General features: G+C 39.0%; 1 protein-coding gene across 1 annotated transcript; it reads left to right on the forward strand.

The window, feature by feature from the left end:
• Positions 1–2,306: 2,306 nt before the first annotated feature.
• On the forward strand, positions 2,307–10,770 carry pycr3 (pyrroline-5-carboxylate reductase 3). Its single transcript, XM_053321861.1, has 7 exons — positions 2,307–2,406; positions 5,407–5,500; positions 5,593–5,657; positions 7,436–7,615; positions 8,481–8,693; positions 9,971–10,063; positions 10,155–10,770. Exons 1-7 carry the CDS (start codon positions 2,377–2,379, stop codon positions 10,359–10,361), a joined length of 882 nt encoding a protein of 293 aa, XP_053177836.1. The 5' UTR covers positions 2,307–2,376; the 3' UTR covers positions 10,362–10,770.
• The last annotated feature ends 3,956 nt before the right edge of the window (positions 10,771–14,726 follow it).

The following is a 14,726-nucleotide window of genomic DNA, read 5'->3' on the forward strand; positions in this document are numbered from 1 at the left end:
TTTCTGCTGTTTTTCTTTGTCCTACATTTAATATATTTGGGTTAAGGACTGCTGGACTGATCAAACAAGACATTTTCCCACTATTTTGTGATGTTGCATAAACCAGACAATGACTCAAAACAAAAAAAGTCAAATTAATCAATGTTAAATATTATTATGTGAGGGCCAGAAAAGAAGTAAAATACAATACAACCTTTCCTAGTACTTTGATTGACACTTGCCACATATGTGTTAGGGCTTACTTTTAAACTCTGAATTAGTGGTTGCATCTAGTCAATCAATATCTGACCTATTATTATCATCATCATCATCATCATCAACTTCCACTGCCAAAATTCAGCGTTCACTGTCTTGCATGCATTAAATGAAATTGCAGAAAAATCAGCTTTAAATTGCAGAAAAATGTGTTTGTATATTTAAAGATTGTCACTGGATGGCGACATACACTTAGCAGATATGAATGAATGAATGAATGAAGACCATCACCACTCTGAGGCTTTGCCCAGGCATGTCTGTGATCTGCTGCAGTGAGGACCCTGAACGCACCATTTACGCACTACTGAAAAACATACTTTTAACGCCTTTAATGTAGAAAAATGCATGAGAAACATTCAAATCAGTAGTTTTCTCCTAGTTTAATGTGAAGCACCCTCCTCATAGCGTGCAAGATCATGGGAAAACCCCTTTTGCAAATTAAACTCAGCTGATTTCAAAACATTCAAACGACTCAGCGACAACTTTTAACAGAAATATATAACAGTAAAACACTTTGCAATGATTGATCCCTGCATGCTCTGCACAGCTGATTAAATGCAAAACTACACCATATGTTTGTACCTGTTGTTTAAGTGTGCAGGATGGAGGAAAACACGCTCATCTCGGTCGCTCCACACACAGCTGATGGGAATGACGGATTTTTTTGTCCACCACCTCTCTGCACTATATGACGAAGCTGCAGCCAATGGAAGAGCTCGCATTCTTTAAAGGGGTGGACGCAGGGTGTGTTCGCTTCTTTATCCGAGATAGCACGGAATGGTGCGGTGTTTAACAAACGTGCATGGTTGAGAGGGTTGCTTTGGAAATGCAATTGGTTACAGATGACTTAGTTAGTCTATTTAAAATGTAATAAGTCACTATTTCAATTGCTTAATCAAAGTACTTTTCTAATTTTCTTACCAATGTTTTCAGCTGTTAGGGTAAGTGAAACCATTATGCACCAAAGTTCAGGTGTTTTTCATGCATACTGACATGATTTATAAGGGAGATCATTTCTTATAAAGCAAGATTTATCTCTCATGTGAAAATGTATTCATAAGATATTTTATGAAAAAAGTCAGAAGCAGAGAAGAAGAAGAGTTACTCTGGCAACCAGGAATATTTATAAGAAGTATTTTATCCCAAGTGCAATTAATACTTTAAACACTTCCAAATGAATAATATACAATACGCACACAGGAACTGATATACACTTATGTTTTTTATACCTTACATATTTGATGTATTTATGTATTTAAAGAATGATTTTATGGATTATATGTTTTTTATGTAATTTCTGTCTACTGTATGTCTGTTATTGGTGAGCAAAAGACCATGGTAGACAATACATTGTTATTCTATTCTATAATTTATTTACAAAATATATAAAAAATATTGTTTTCAAATAATTAGAAACAACAATTTGTAATCAGTAACATGTTAAATGTTCAAAACAATTAAGAAAAAAAAAAACCCAACTCCTGAGCAAAATCTTAAAATCTTCTTCTCTTATCAGAACATCTTATATATATATATATATATATATATATATATATATATATATATATATATATATATATATATATATATATATATATATATATATTGTATTTATTTCCTTTTAGTCTGAAGGCTTTTTATGGATTCATGCTATTTGTCTGTTATGGGATAGTGGTGTGAAGCTACTTTTTCACTACTTTTTGTGTCTTATGTGCCTGTACATCCAACATGCTTACCCACTGAGAAATACTTTCCCTTCAGACACAATAAAGTGTATATGTATCTATCTAAGGTCTGACTTCAGATGTAACCTCCTTTGTCAACATTTTCATAAAGTAACTGTAATTTAACTACACTTTTTTGTTCTCAGTAACTGTAACAGATTACAGTTTCATTTATTGAGTAGTTAAATGAGTTACTCTCCATCACTGGTCGCTATAGTGGGATGCTGATGTTGGCACCCCGCCCGGCCCGGCTGCAGCAGCGGTGCAACGACAGACATATATCAAACCAACCTATAGTCACGCTTTGCACACAGCTGGTTGGTTTCCTGCATGCTCAGTGTGGGAGTCGCTGACCTGTCATTGCTGTTTAAAATTGAACAACTTTGCAACTTTTACCATGGAAATCATCCAATCTGAAAAACAGCAGGTGAATAAATCTCCTTTAGAGTAGAAAACGACAACATTTAAACCCCGGTTTTATTCACAGGCGTCGCCCGGGAAACATGCGTGTGTCACTCCGCGGTACTTTATGGTTGTCCTCCCTCCTCCCTCAGTCCACAAGAAGCATGTGCGTTGTGTTTCTAATCTAATCTGTCCTGGATTATTTTTCTAGCTAGAAGGCAGCAGAGGCAGCGGCTACATTTCTGCCATTATTCTGCTTTTAAATGGCAAGGGGTTTAGATATTTAACTGGCGCCGCTTTCTACGTGTTGTACGCTGAATACGGGTGCGTTCGAAGTAGTCGTCGTAACCTTAGCAACCCCGTCGAGCTAACATTCGCTAGCCTCCTGTTGCTAGCCTCCCGTTGCTAGGTAGCCACGACAATGGACGACTCCGGCATAAAGAAGCAAAACTGGGACGTGAAGGAGACGGAGCTGTTTCTAGAAATCCTCAAGGAGCTGGACATGAAGAAATGTCTGGACGGCAGGAAAGTGAGGAATAACAAACTGTTTAAAGTGGCGCATAGGAGGATGACAGCTGCCGGCTATCACAGATCTGTGGATCAATTAAAGTTTCGATGGAAACTTCTCAAAAGTGCGTATTATAAGTGCAAGAGGGAGCCAGACTCACCGGCACCCATTAAAATACAAGGTTGGTGGCGCTATGAAAACACAATGATCGCTATCATGGAGTCCAGACGTCCTATGGTAGGAGCTGGGGTCAACTCTGACAGGACTGATGAAGTGACAGAAGAGTCAGATGGAGATGGAGATGCGTCCATGCTGCTGCACTGGCCCACTCAGCCCTGCACGGACAATACGACCCAGAACCTGGATTTAATTGTAGGGATGATTAATAATAATAATAAGCGTGGATACAGTACAGTTGGGCATTAGTAGTAGTAGTAGTGGTGGTGGTGGTGGTGGTGGTGGTTTCATTTCGTCCTTGTTGTTGTGCAGATGCATGCATTCATTCACCCAGTTGCCAGTTTATAGGGTGCACCTATAGCTGAAATTAAAGGATGGGGGTCTCTTTAAAAAGAAAAAAAAAGTGTCTTAAAGGACCAGTGTGAGGGATTTAATGATATCTAGTGTTGAGGGTACAGAGTAGCAGCCAATAACGTTATCATTTTGCCCATTTTTAATGTAATAAGCCGATAATAACATTTCAGGGAACAGTGGTAATATAAAAATAAAACACATATGCGAATGAGGTAGAAACCCATTATGAGTTTATCTTAAAACCTCACCTATAAGAGATAAAACACAATAACAATGCACTGGCCCACCCACCCTGCACGGACAATACCACCCAGAACCTGGGTTTAATTGTAGGGGTGATAATAATAAGCGTGGATACAGTACAGTTGGGCATTAGTAGTAGTGGATTAAGGTAATGTGGGACACTTTTTGCAATTCTGACTTGTTTACCGTATCTACATATGAATCCAATGCATTATACCAATGACTAATAACATTATATAATCCCTTAAATGTTTCCATAAGTAGTAGTGGTAGTGGTGGTGGTTTCATTTCGTCCATGTTGTTGTGCAGATGCATGCATTCATTGGCCAACTGTGTGCCTTGTTGTGCCCTTTTCTCCAACACCCAGTTGCCAGTTTAATGGGTGCACCTATAGCTAAAGGATGGGGATCTCAAATGGGGGAAAAAAACAGCAAATCTTTGGTATTTAGTGTTAGAAATTCTTAGATTATCACCAAAATTGTTTGTGATTGACTTTCTGTCCATTGACTGGCACAGACTCCTTATTATATTCTTTTTTTATACAATAAAAGCATATTTAAAAAATCTGATATGATCCCTTGTTTTAGGCGTCATCTAAAGAGGAATCTGAGTGTCTTTCTCTGGCTTTTACTAGGTTAAGGATGCAGATGTTTAAGCAGCTGTAGTTATTCAGGGGATGGGGGAAGAAATCTGATTACCGACCAACTGTCACCCGGGGTTTTAACATGTTATTTGATTTCTTGCCTTAATCTGATTCCTCAGAGTAATCAGGTTTTCTACTGCGTGTCGATATCACAATATGCTCTTCTGTTGCCATGTGTGGTGATGATTGGTGGTGTTTCATCAGCAACAATATTCCTACATGGTTTCTTATCATATATTAATGATAAAAGATCCCACAACAGTGTTTTTTTTTACTAGAATTATTTATTTTCTTTTTGATTTTGTTCAGTTTATTTGATGTGGACAATGCAGCTATTGCTAGTTTCCAACTCCAGTCTCTAGTTAGGCTTTTAGTAACACAAAGAAATAAATTAAAAACATTTAAAGTCCTGGTATATTAAAAATGCCTCAACCAACCTTTTTAACATTTTAATTAAAAACCTTAATATCTTGAGTTAAGATCAGATATTCCTTTAATTAGTCCCACGTTGGAGAAAATTACATTATTGCAGGAAGTGGATAGGAAAAATTGGAAAGTGTCAATAAAAACACAGAAAAAGAAATGAGTCATTACACACATAATAGTAGTACAAAATATAGTAAAATAATAGTAACATTATATACAATAGTTAATTTTATTTTGTATTATACACCAATACTACAATTTGATGTGAATACTACATTTGATTTAACTGTAATTTTAAATGAAATTGTACTGTGTATACATAGACAGGACTTTCATATCGTTTCCATTATCAAGATTATTTTTATTTCATTTGTGTATCATTTTTTTATTTTACACTTGAGCTCTATTTTACATTTACAAACTGAAATCACTTCAATGCAGTGAGTAAATGTAAAAGTTTTCCTGAGGGTTACAATCTTTGTGGGATGCTTTCATCTTCAGTTACAGAAAATATTGTGATTTATTTTATATTGTATATCATGAATTTGTGACCATTGTTACTGTTGGAAATGTGTCATGGTTGGTTGGTTGTCTTGTGATTCACGCCTCTAGTTTTTAAGTGAATGTAAAACGCTGACGTGACATCTAATCTATATTTTATTTCCCTCTTTCAGATCAAAATGGACCCTGAGATGGACTCGCAGCTGAAGATCGGGTTCATCGGTGCGGGGAACATGGCGTTCGGCATTGCAAAGGGCATCTTGGCCGGTGAGTCAGCAATGAGTTGTTGAAACAGTGTGCGGAAGTTTTAAGTGAAGAGTGAAGGAGTTAATGACGATTATTGTATGTCTTCATTACAGGAAATGTTCTGCCTTTAAACTTGAAAGTGAGCGCACCCTCTTCAAGGAACCTGGGACGCTTTCAGGTACTTTAAATACCTTTTTATTTTTCTGTCGGTAATCACTAAGAACGATTGGTTTGCAGGGCAGTTACAGTATGAATACACTGTGTAAGATCCAATGTAAAGCTGACCTCCCTCTAGTGTGATAGAGACCTGCAGGTGTCAAGTTTGGAAAAAAATAAGTGAGCATATAATATAGAAATTTGGTAATTCTTGCACAGTAATTAGGAATTCATGTTAATTGAACATAATGTTAAACAATCTGTCATCCAGTAAAATGCATTAAGCTTGTTAGAGTTAACACAGCATTGTCCTTAACTGGCTAAAAAACTAATTATCTCAGTTTGACATAATAATAACTTTACTTTTATACACTTTAATACAATAATAACTTTAATTGCATAGCACCTTTCATACAAGAAATGCAGCTGAAAGTGTTTTACAACAAATTAATTTACATTCACCAAGTGCTTAAAGGGACTAAAAGGAACATAAAACAAAATAAAATTAATATAAGATGGAAAATAAAAATAATAATCATTTTAAAATGGTAAAAAAAAGTGGAACAATTCTTCATCAACCCAAATTACAACTTCAACCAAAGATCATCTCTATTATATATCTGATTATATATCTTTGTTTCCACTGTATATATCTATAAAATATCAGAAAGCAGTTAAACAAAATGCCCATCACCACTTGAGACATCTTGCAATAGCTTATTTTACCAGATCAATGCTCAAAAATCCAAAGATATTTAGTTTAAAATGACATAAAACAAAGAAAAGCTGCAAATCATCACAAAAGTAAAAGTAGTAAAAAAAAGTAGTTATTCTAAATCTAACATCAAAATAGTTGCTGATAAAGTTTTTTAGTCATTTCAGCTCTACCGCCTGACAACTCTCACTGTGTTTTCTTGCACTAAATTACTCAGTATGTGCCGAGCAAGCAGTCGAATCTGCCAAGTATGTAAACACAGCTGCTAGCAGTGTTTGTCCTTCACTGACCAGAAAAGCTACAACAACCTTTTTAGATTCACTTCATGCTTTTTAGAAGTTAATTAGAAAGCTAAATGACCACAGAATGCACCTTTAACACCTGCCAGGCTCTTTAATTACCCCCTTTGTAAAGTTATACTGTATTAATTATAGCTGCCTCCCTCCTTTCCTTACTTCTTCCTCCTGTCCTTCCTTCTTCCTTCCTTCCTTTCTTCCTTCTTCCTTTCTCCCTTCCTTCTTTCCTTACTTCTTCCTCCATTCCTTCCTTCCTTCCTTCATTCCTTCTTCCTTTCTCCCTTCCTTCCGCCCTACCTTCCTTTCTTCCTCCCTTCTTCCTTCCTTCTTCCTTCCTTCCATCCACCCTCCCTCCTTTCCTTACTTCTTCCTCCATTCCTTCCTTCCTCCCTCCCTCATTTCCTTCCTTCCTTCCTTCCTCCCTGCCTTCCTTCTTCCCTCCCTCCTTTCCTTCCTTCTTCCTTTCTCCCTTCCTTCCTTCATTCCTTCTTCCTTTCTCCCTTCCTTCCATTCCTTCCTTCCTTCCTTCATTCCTTCTTCCTTTCTCCCTTCCTTCCTTCCTTCCTCCCTCCTTTCCTTCCTTCTTCCTTCCTTCCTTCCTGCCTGCCTTCCTTCCTTCCTTCCGTCCTTCCTTCCTTCTTCCTTCCTTCCTTCCTTCCTCCCTCCTTTCCTTCCTTCATCCTCCTGCCTGTAGACGTTGACTCATTGTGTGTGTGTGTGTGTGTGTGTGTGTGTGTGTGTGTGTGTGTGTGTGTGTGTGTCAGTAACATCTCTTCCTCTTGTTTTCAGGAGCTGGGGATTTCCGTCACTCACTCCAACAGCGAGGTGGTCGGTAGTTCAGATGTGGTCTTCGTGGCGGTCAAACCTCACCTGGTTCCACCGGTTCTCAACGAGATCTCACAACTCGTCACCGACAGACACATCATCGTGTCCGTCGCAGCCGGAGTAACGCTGGGAACGTTAGAAGAGGTGAGCGCCCCAAAGTCCACATCTAACGGCTTTAACCTCCCTGTTGTCCTCCCGGGTGAAATTGACCCCGTCTGTTCCTTCCTTCCTTCCTTCCTTCTCTCTTTCTTTCCTTTCCTTCCTCCCTTCCTTCCTTATTTCCTTTCCTCCCTACCTTCCTTCCTCCTTTCCTTCTTTCTTCCCTCGTCCCTTCCTTCTTCCATCCACCCTCCCTCCTTTCCTTACTTCTTCCTCCATTCCTTCCTTCCTCCCTTCCTTCCTTATTTCCTTTCCTCCCTATCTTCCTTCCTCCTTTCCTTCTTTCTTCCCTCGTCCCTTCCTTCCTTCCATCCACCCTCCCTCCTTTCCTTACTTCTTCCTCCATTCCTGCCTTCCTCCCTCCCTCATTTCCTTCCTTCCTTCTTCCTTCCTCTCTTCCTTCCTTCCATCCACCCTCCCTCCTTTCCTTACTTCTTCCTCCATTCCTTCCTTCCTCCCTCCCTCATTTCATTCATTCTTTATTCCTTCCTTCCTTCCTCTCTTCCTTCCTTCCATCCACCCTCCCTCCTTTCCTTCCTTCCTCCCTCCCTCATTTCCTTCATTCTTTATTCCTTCCTTCCTTCCTCTCTTCCTTCCTTCCATCCACCCTCCCTCCTGTCCTTACTTCTTCCTCCATTCCATCCTTCCTTCCTCCCTCCCTCATTTCCTTCCTTCCTCCCTCCCTCCTTTCCTTCCTTCTTCCTCCCTTCCTTCCTTCTTCCCTTCCTTCCTTCCTCCCTCCCTCCTTTCCTTCCTTCTTCCTCCCTCCCTTCCTTGACTCGAGGACAACAGGAGGGTTAAAACCAAGTGCCGATTCACTAACGTTGACTTTTAATCTTTTACTTTCTAGCTCCTTCCAGAGAACTCAGTCGTCATCCGGATGATGCCAAACCTGCCGTGTTTAGTTCAGGAAGGAGCTCTCCTGTTTGCGCGGGGATCACGTGCCAAACACGAGGACGGGGCGCTGCTGCGGTCTTTGTTGCACCGCTGTGGTTTAGTAGAGGAGGGACCCGAATCCTGGATCGACATCCACACCGGACTGAGCGGGAGCGGAGTTGCTTTTGTGAGTTTCTCAGGAGAAGTTCGGATGTTCCTCTCAATGCTTGTAGACTAAAGAAGATGACGAGACACAATTGATGATGAGATTGAAACCAGGATTTTAATTCTCAAGATTTGATCTGTGAAACTATTAATTCCAACAAATGAAACTATTTAACTTTTAATTGACCGTAAAAGTGTTCAGTCACCACAAATCACACAATATATAACATTTCTGAATGTGTTTTGAAAGCTTCATTTTATTCCCTTCCAAGCAGCCAGGTCTGTGTCTTGAATTCATTTTACTAAAGTATGAAAATCAACTTGCTTAGACATGAAACTCTCTCTAGATTTCATAATCTTGCTTCAGGGAACAAAAACATCTGCTCTTAAAATGGCAATACAAAAAAACCATCTGCTTTTCATGAGCCTACCACACAATATTACTGCAGCTGTATCCAGGAGTAAAGGCAGATATGATTGATTAGGTTGCTCCGTCTTAAACTTATGAATCCATTCATAGAGTTTAAATTTGTATTTCTACTATTTAGTGAGACTTGCAAAAAAAAAAAATTCAACATTCAAACATTTCAAACTCAAATGTACAAGGTTATACCAAACACTGAAAAGCCAGAGATCATTGCCCTGGCTATTGTTCCTTTATGTGTCCAAGCAAGAAACACGTCTGCAGGTAGAGTTCAATGCTCTTCTTCAGACTAGCCTGAATAGTCTGTCCTTTACTTCTTTACTTCCTTCATTCTTTCTTTCCTTCCTTCTTTCCTTCTTTACTTCCTTCTTTACTTCTTTCCTTCCTTACTTCCTTCTTTATGTCCTTCTTTACTTCCTTCTTTACTTCCTTCTTTCTTTCCTTCTTTACTCCTTTCTTTACTTCTTTCCTTCCTCCTTTACTTCTTTACGTCCTTCTTTACTTCTTTACTTCCTTCTTTACTTCTTTCCTTCCTTCTTTACTTCTTTCCTTCCTTCTTTCCTTCCTTCTTTACTTCCTTCTTTACTCCTTTCTTTACTTCTTTCCTTCCTTCTTTACTTCTTTACTTCCTTCTTTCCTTCCTTCTTTACTCCTTCTTTACTTCCTTCTTTCCTTCCTTCTTTACCCACATCACATAGCAGCTAATCTGTAGAAATGATAATATTTTTAATATTTATTCCCAGTGATTGAGAAACAGTTGACTCTGGGGTAATGTGAAGTCATCAACCCTCAAAAACTTCTACTAAAATAAATGTATTGTAATAAATGGACTTTCTTCACCTTTTGATTGTGATGCATGTGTTTCCTGTCTGCAGGTGTATCTGTTTGCGGAGGCGCTGGCAGAAGGAGCCGTTAAAATGGGCATGCCGAGCGCTCTGGCCCACAGCATCGCATCTCAGACTGTTCTGGTCAGTTTTGGTGTTTTTTTTAAATTCATTTCATTCATTTTTTTTTATTTTTATATGTAAACACATTATTTAAACGTACCATCTGTCGCAGGGTGCCGGCCGATTGTTACGAGACTCCGGGAAGCATCCGGCTCAGCTCCGCTCCGAGGTCTGCACCCCAGGAGGAACAACCATCTACGGGCTTCACACGCTGGAGCAAGGAGGCTTGAGAGCGTCGACCATGAGCGCCGTAGAGACCGCCACCGAGAGAGCCAGAGAGCTCGGCCGGAAGTCGGCGGCAGCGGGATCCAAGAAATGACGGCTGCTAGTTGCCTTTTTAATTAACTGCTCGACAAACTTTAATTTAAGAAAAGACGACGGCAAACAGACTCAATGTCATCATGGTACAAAAAGACTAAACATGACCAGTGATTCTTTTTATTTCTCCTCCCCCACCCCGCCCCCCACCCCCCATCACCCATCCCTCCAAACAAGTGCAGTTTATACTTCTTCTGTTTCATGTTTCTGACCAGAAAGATTTAATGTGAGCGAAAATGTTGATATCAGCTTAATCTGACTTGCATGTGAATGTACTCTACATGCACACTAATATTAAAGCAGTAATGCAACGCACATAAACCCCGAGGTACATTAACCCTCCTGTTGTGCTCACGGGTCAAATTGACCCTATCTCTTTTAACTGTTCCTTCCTTCTTTCCTTCCTTCCTTTTTTCCTCTCCTTACTTCCTACCTCTTTTCCTCCTTCCTTCCTTCGTTACTTCCTTCCTTCCTCATTTCCTTTTTTCTCACTTCCTCTTTCCTCCCTTCCTCATTTCCTTCCTTCCTTTCTTCCTCTTTTCCTCCCTCCCTTCCGTCCTTCTTTCCTCCTTCCTTCCTTCCTCATTTCCTTTTTTCTCATTTCCTCTTTCCTCCCTCCCTTCCTTCCTTCCTCATTTCCTTCCTTCCTTCCTTCCTCCCTCTTTTCCTCCCTTCCTTCCTTCTTTCTTTCCTCCTTTCCTCCCTTCCTTCGTTCCTTCCTCATTTCCTTCTTTCCCCACTTCGTTCCTTCCTCTTTCCTCCCTTCCTTCCAAATTGTGTTCATTCCTTCCTACCTTCCTTCCTTCCTTCCTTGACCTGAGCACAACAGGAGGGTTAAAGTAACCATCTCGAAGATCTCCATTTTGTTCTCTGTGGCGACACCTGTGGTGAAATGTGGTAATTGCAGGTGTGTGTTTTTTTGGGATCTTACGTCTTACAGATCCGAACCGTGCCAGCTGTGTGACGTCAATCTGTAGTCATCGATCTTTGTTAGTTTGGGGTCACATTTAATCACAACGCTAGCGGAGACTTGAAACAACGATACACAGCTTCAACACACATGAGTGATATGAAGAGCGAGTGTGTTGCGTTTGCTGCAGTATGCCAGAAATACCTGGAGGTCGTACTGTGGATGCCAATAATGTAATCATTTTGCCAGTTCTGTAATAAAGTAAATAAATGCAGTAAATGAATGTAATAAAGCTGATAATTTAATAACTTAACATTATCCATCCATCCATCCATCCATCCATCGTCTGCAGCTTATAGCCGGGTCCGGGTCGCAGTGGCATTAGGTTGAGCAACGTAACCCAAACATCTTTCTCCTCAGCAACGTTCGTTCATTCCCGAGGCGTTCCCAGGCCAGGAGATATATATATATATATATATAATCTCCCCGACCATATTTACCCCTTTTCCACCGAGCTGGAGCCAGTGCTGGTTCGGAGCTAGTGCTAGAGCCAGTGCTCAGTTGGTGCTAATCCAAGCACCTCTTATGAACCTGTTGCTTTTCCACTGGCAAGGTGCCACGCGATTACGTCACTGTATAACGTAGCCAGCGCGCGCCTTTGAAGCACTTCCATGATTCACCAGTGAGAGGCAGCAACATGGCGCAAGGCATCTAGCCTAACCCTAACCACCCGGAAACGAAGAAGAAGAAGACGACAGCTCTGGCAAAAAAATGATAGAAATAGTACTTTTAATCAACAAATCTTTAACCCTCTGTAAATGCCATGCTAGTCAGCTAATGAACATTAACCCCGCTAATCTGCTAATAAACGTTAGCCCCGCTAGCCGGCTAATAAACGTTAGCCCCACCCCTAGTCCGCTGACGTAATCGGTTCTTGCTTTAGACCAGCAAAGAGTTGGTGCTCGCTCTGGCTCCCATTCTGAGGCTCGGGGCTGGAGCTTTAGCGGTGGAAAAGCAAAGAACCAGTGCTTAGTCAGGCTCTGGCTCCGAACCAGCACCAGCTCCAGCTCGGTGGAAAAGGGGTAATTGTGGGTCTACCCCAGGTTCTCCTCCTAGTCGGACGTGCCTGGAACACCTCTAAAGTCTAAAGGGAGGCGTCCTATCCTGACCAGATGCCCGAATCACCTGGCTGGCTCCTTTCGATGTGAAGGAGTAGCGGTTCTGCTCCTTGCCCCTGTAGGAGTAGAGCCGAAAAAACACCTTTACAAAAGTAATAACTGGAGCCAATAATGTAGTAATATACTAATATCACCTTAAACAGGCAACATGCACCAGGAGATACATATATACATTTACATTTATACCTTAATAAAGGCAACGTAACTCCAAAATAAAATCCAAAATATCCAAAATATTTTTAAAATTATTTGTGTAAATGTTTATTTAGGCATCCCAAGATGAGATAACTAGTAACATCAAAGTAAATAAAAGAAATATCTCATTTTCCACTCCTGCCTGTTTTAAGGTTAAGTTTCATTTATTGGATATAAAGCTTCACACCTCCATGGCACTTAGTCTTACTACGGTCTCAGCTGTTATTACATTATTGCTGCTACACTTCCTTCTTTACTTCCTTCTTTACTTCCTTCTTAAAATCATTAAAAGGACATTTAACACGTCAGGCTTGCATTACTCATTCATAACTCCCCCCTCTTCCTCCTTTAATAATAATAATAATACTAAGTTTAATTTATATAGCGCCTTTCAAAAACCCAAGGAGGCTTTACAGAGGAAAAAATAAATAAAAAATAGAAATAAATAAATAAATAAATAATCAAATAAATTAAATAATTAATTAAAAAAATTAAAACTAAAATAGAATAAAATAAATAAAGGGATAACAAAAAATAAAATAAATAAAAATTAAAAAATGTAAAATTAAATAAAATATATAAATAAAAAAATACATAAAAAATCAATAAATCAATCAATCAAACAAAACAGATCAAAACAAGACTATGCAGAGGAGGATGAAAAGAGAAATGTTCCTTTCCCTTCCCCCACCCATTATAGATCACATAGTCACCAGTTTTTGCCCATTTCTCCCCCCACTTCCTCCTGTAATAATAATAATAATAACAATAATAATAATAATAATAAGTTTAATTTATATAGCACCTTTCACAAACCCAAGGATGCTTTACAGAGGAAAAAGAAAGAAACACATAAATGGATAAATAAATAAACAATAAAAATAAATAAATAAATAACCAAAAAAATAAAATACAATAAATAAAATAAATACAAAATAAATAAAATAAAAATAAATATAAAATAAAATAAAATAAAAATAAATATAAAATAAATAAAATAAAAATAAATATAAAATAAAATAAAAATAAAAATAAAAATAAAAATAAAAATAAAAATAAAAATAAAATAAAAATAATAAATCAAACAAAACAGATCAAAACAAGACTATGCAGAGGAGGATGAAAAGAGAAATGTTCCTTTTCCCTTCCCCCACCCATTATAGATCACACAGTCACAGTTTTTGCTCCTTTATTCCTCCTCCTCCTCCTCCTCTTTCTCTCCTCCCTCCCTCTCTCCTCTTCTTCCTCCTTCCCTGTTGTGTCACTCTCTGCAGCCGAAACACGCGTTGTCTGCACCGGCCTGCTCTCTCCTCAAGCTCCCCTAACCCTCCACAAAAACGACAAAAAACAGCAGTAAGTAACACTATTAATGAATGACAGCCTCTGGTTTCGAACAAGGGGGTTATTATAGGTTAGGAGACATTTTAAGGGATTTAATGAATGGATATTTAGTAGGTTTTTTACAGCTGATGCTAACATGCTAGCATGCTAGGCTAGCTGGGAGAGAGGCGGCTTGCTGCGTGCGTTCTACCCGGAAAAGGTGCATGCTGCCCCGGGTAGACACCGGCTGTAGCCGCCTGGTCATCTCTCCACTATCCACTGTCATTTTAATCTTTATAAAAGCATTAAAAACAAAACCCTGTTAATTCAACATGTTTTTTAAACAAACCCATAATTGCTTTAGTGCGTCCTTTTTTGTAAATGCTAAATCAGGGCTTTATTTCATTATGCTTCATCATGATGAAATGAAAGATGGCTAATGGAAAAGGTTAAACAGGGCACACCTTTTTTGATTTTCCTTTTACTACTTGTATATCTTGTATTACAGGTTTCCTTTTTTATATATTCATGATTTAACACACGTGTCACTAAAGCTATCAATCAGTGCTTTTTAGTCTGTCAATGATTTCCAGATGTTTAAAGTCCTTATCTTGACTGGTTTGTTGCTTTTAAAAGGTTATTTTTATATATTTTAAAACAAATAGGAATAAAAAAGCTTATTATTTCAATGGTATTCTCTATGCTGAAGTACCTTTGAGCAAATCACTGCACCCCACCCTTCCTGTACTGCAGGGGTCTGTAA

Source organism: Scomber japonicus, chromosome 7 (assembly GCF_027409825.1).
Source record: "Scomber japonicus isolate fScoJap1 chromosome 7, fScoJap1.pri, whole genome shotgun sequence".
NCBI lineage: Eukaryota > Metazoa > Chordata > Actinopteri > Scombriformes > Scombridae > Scomber > Scomber japonicus.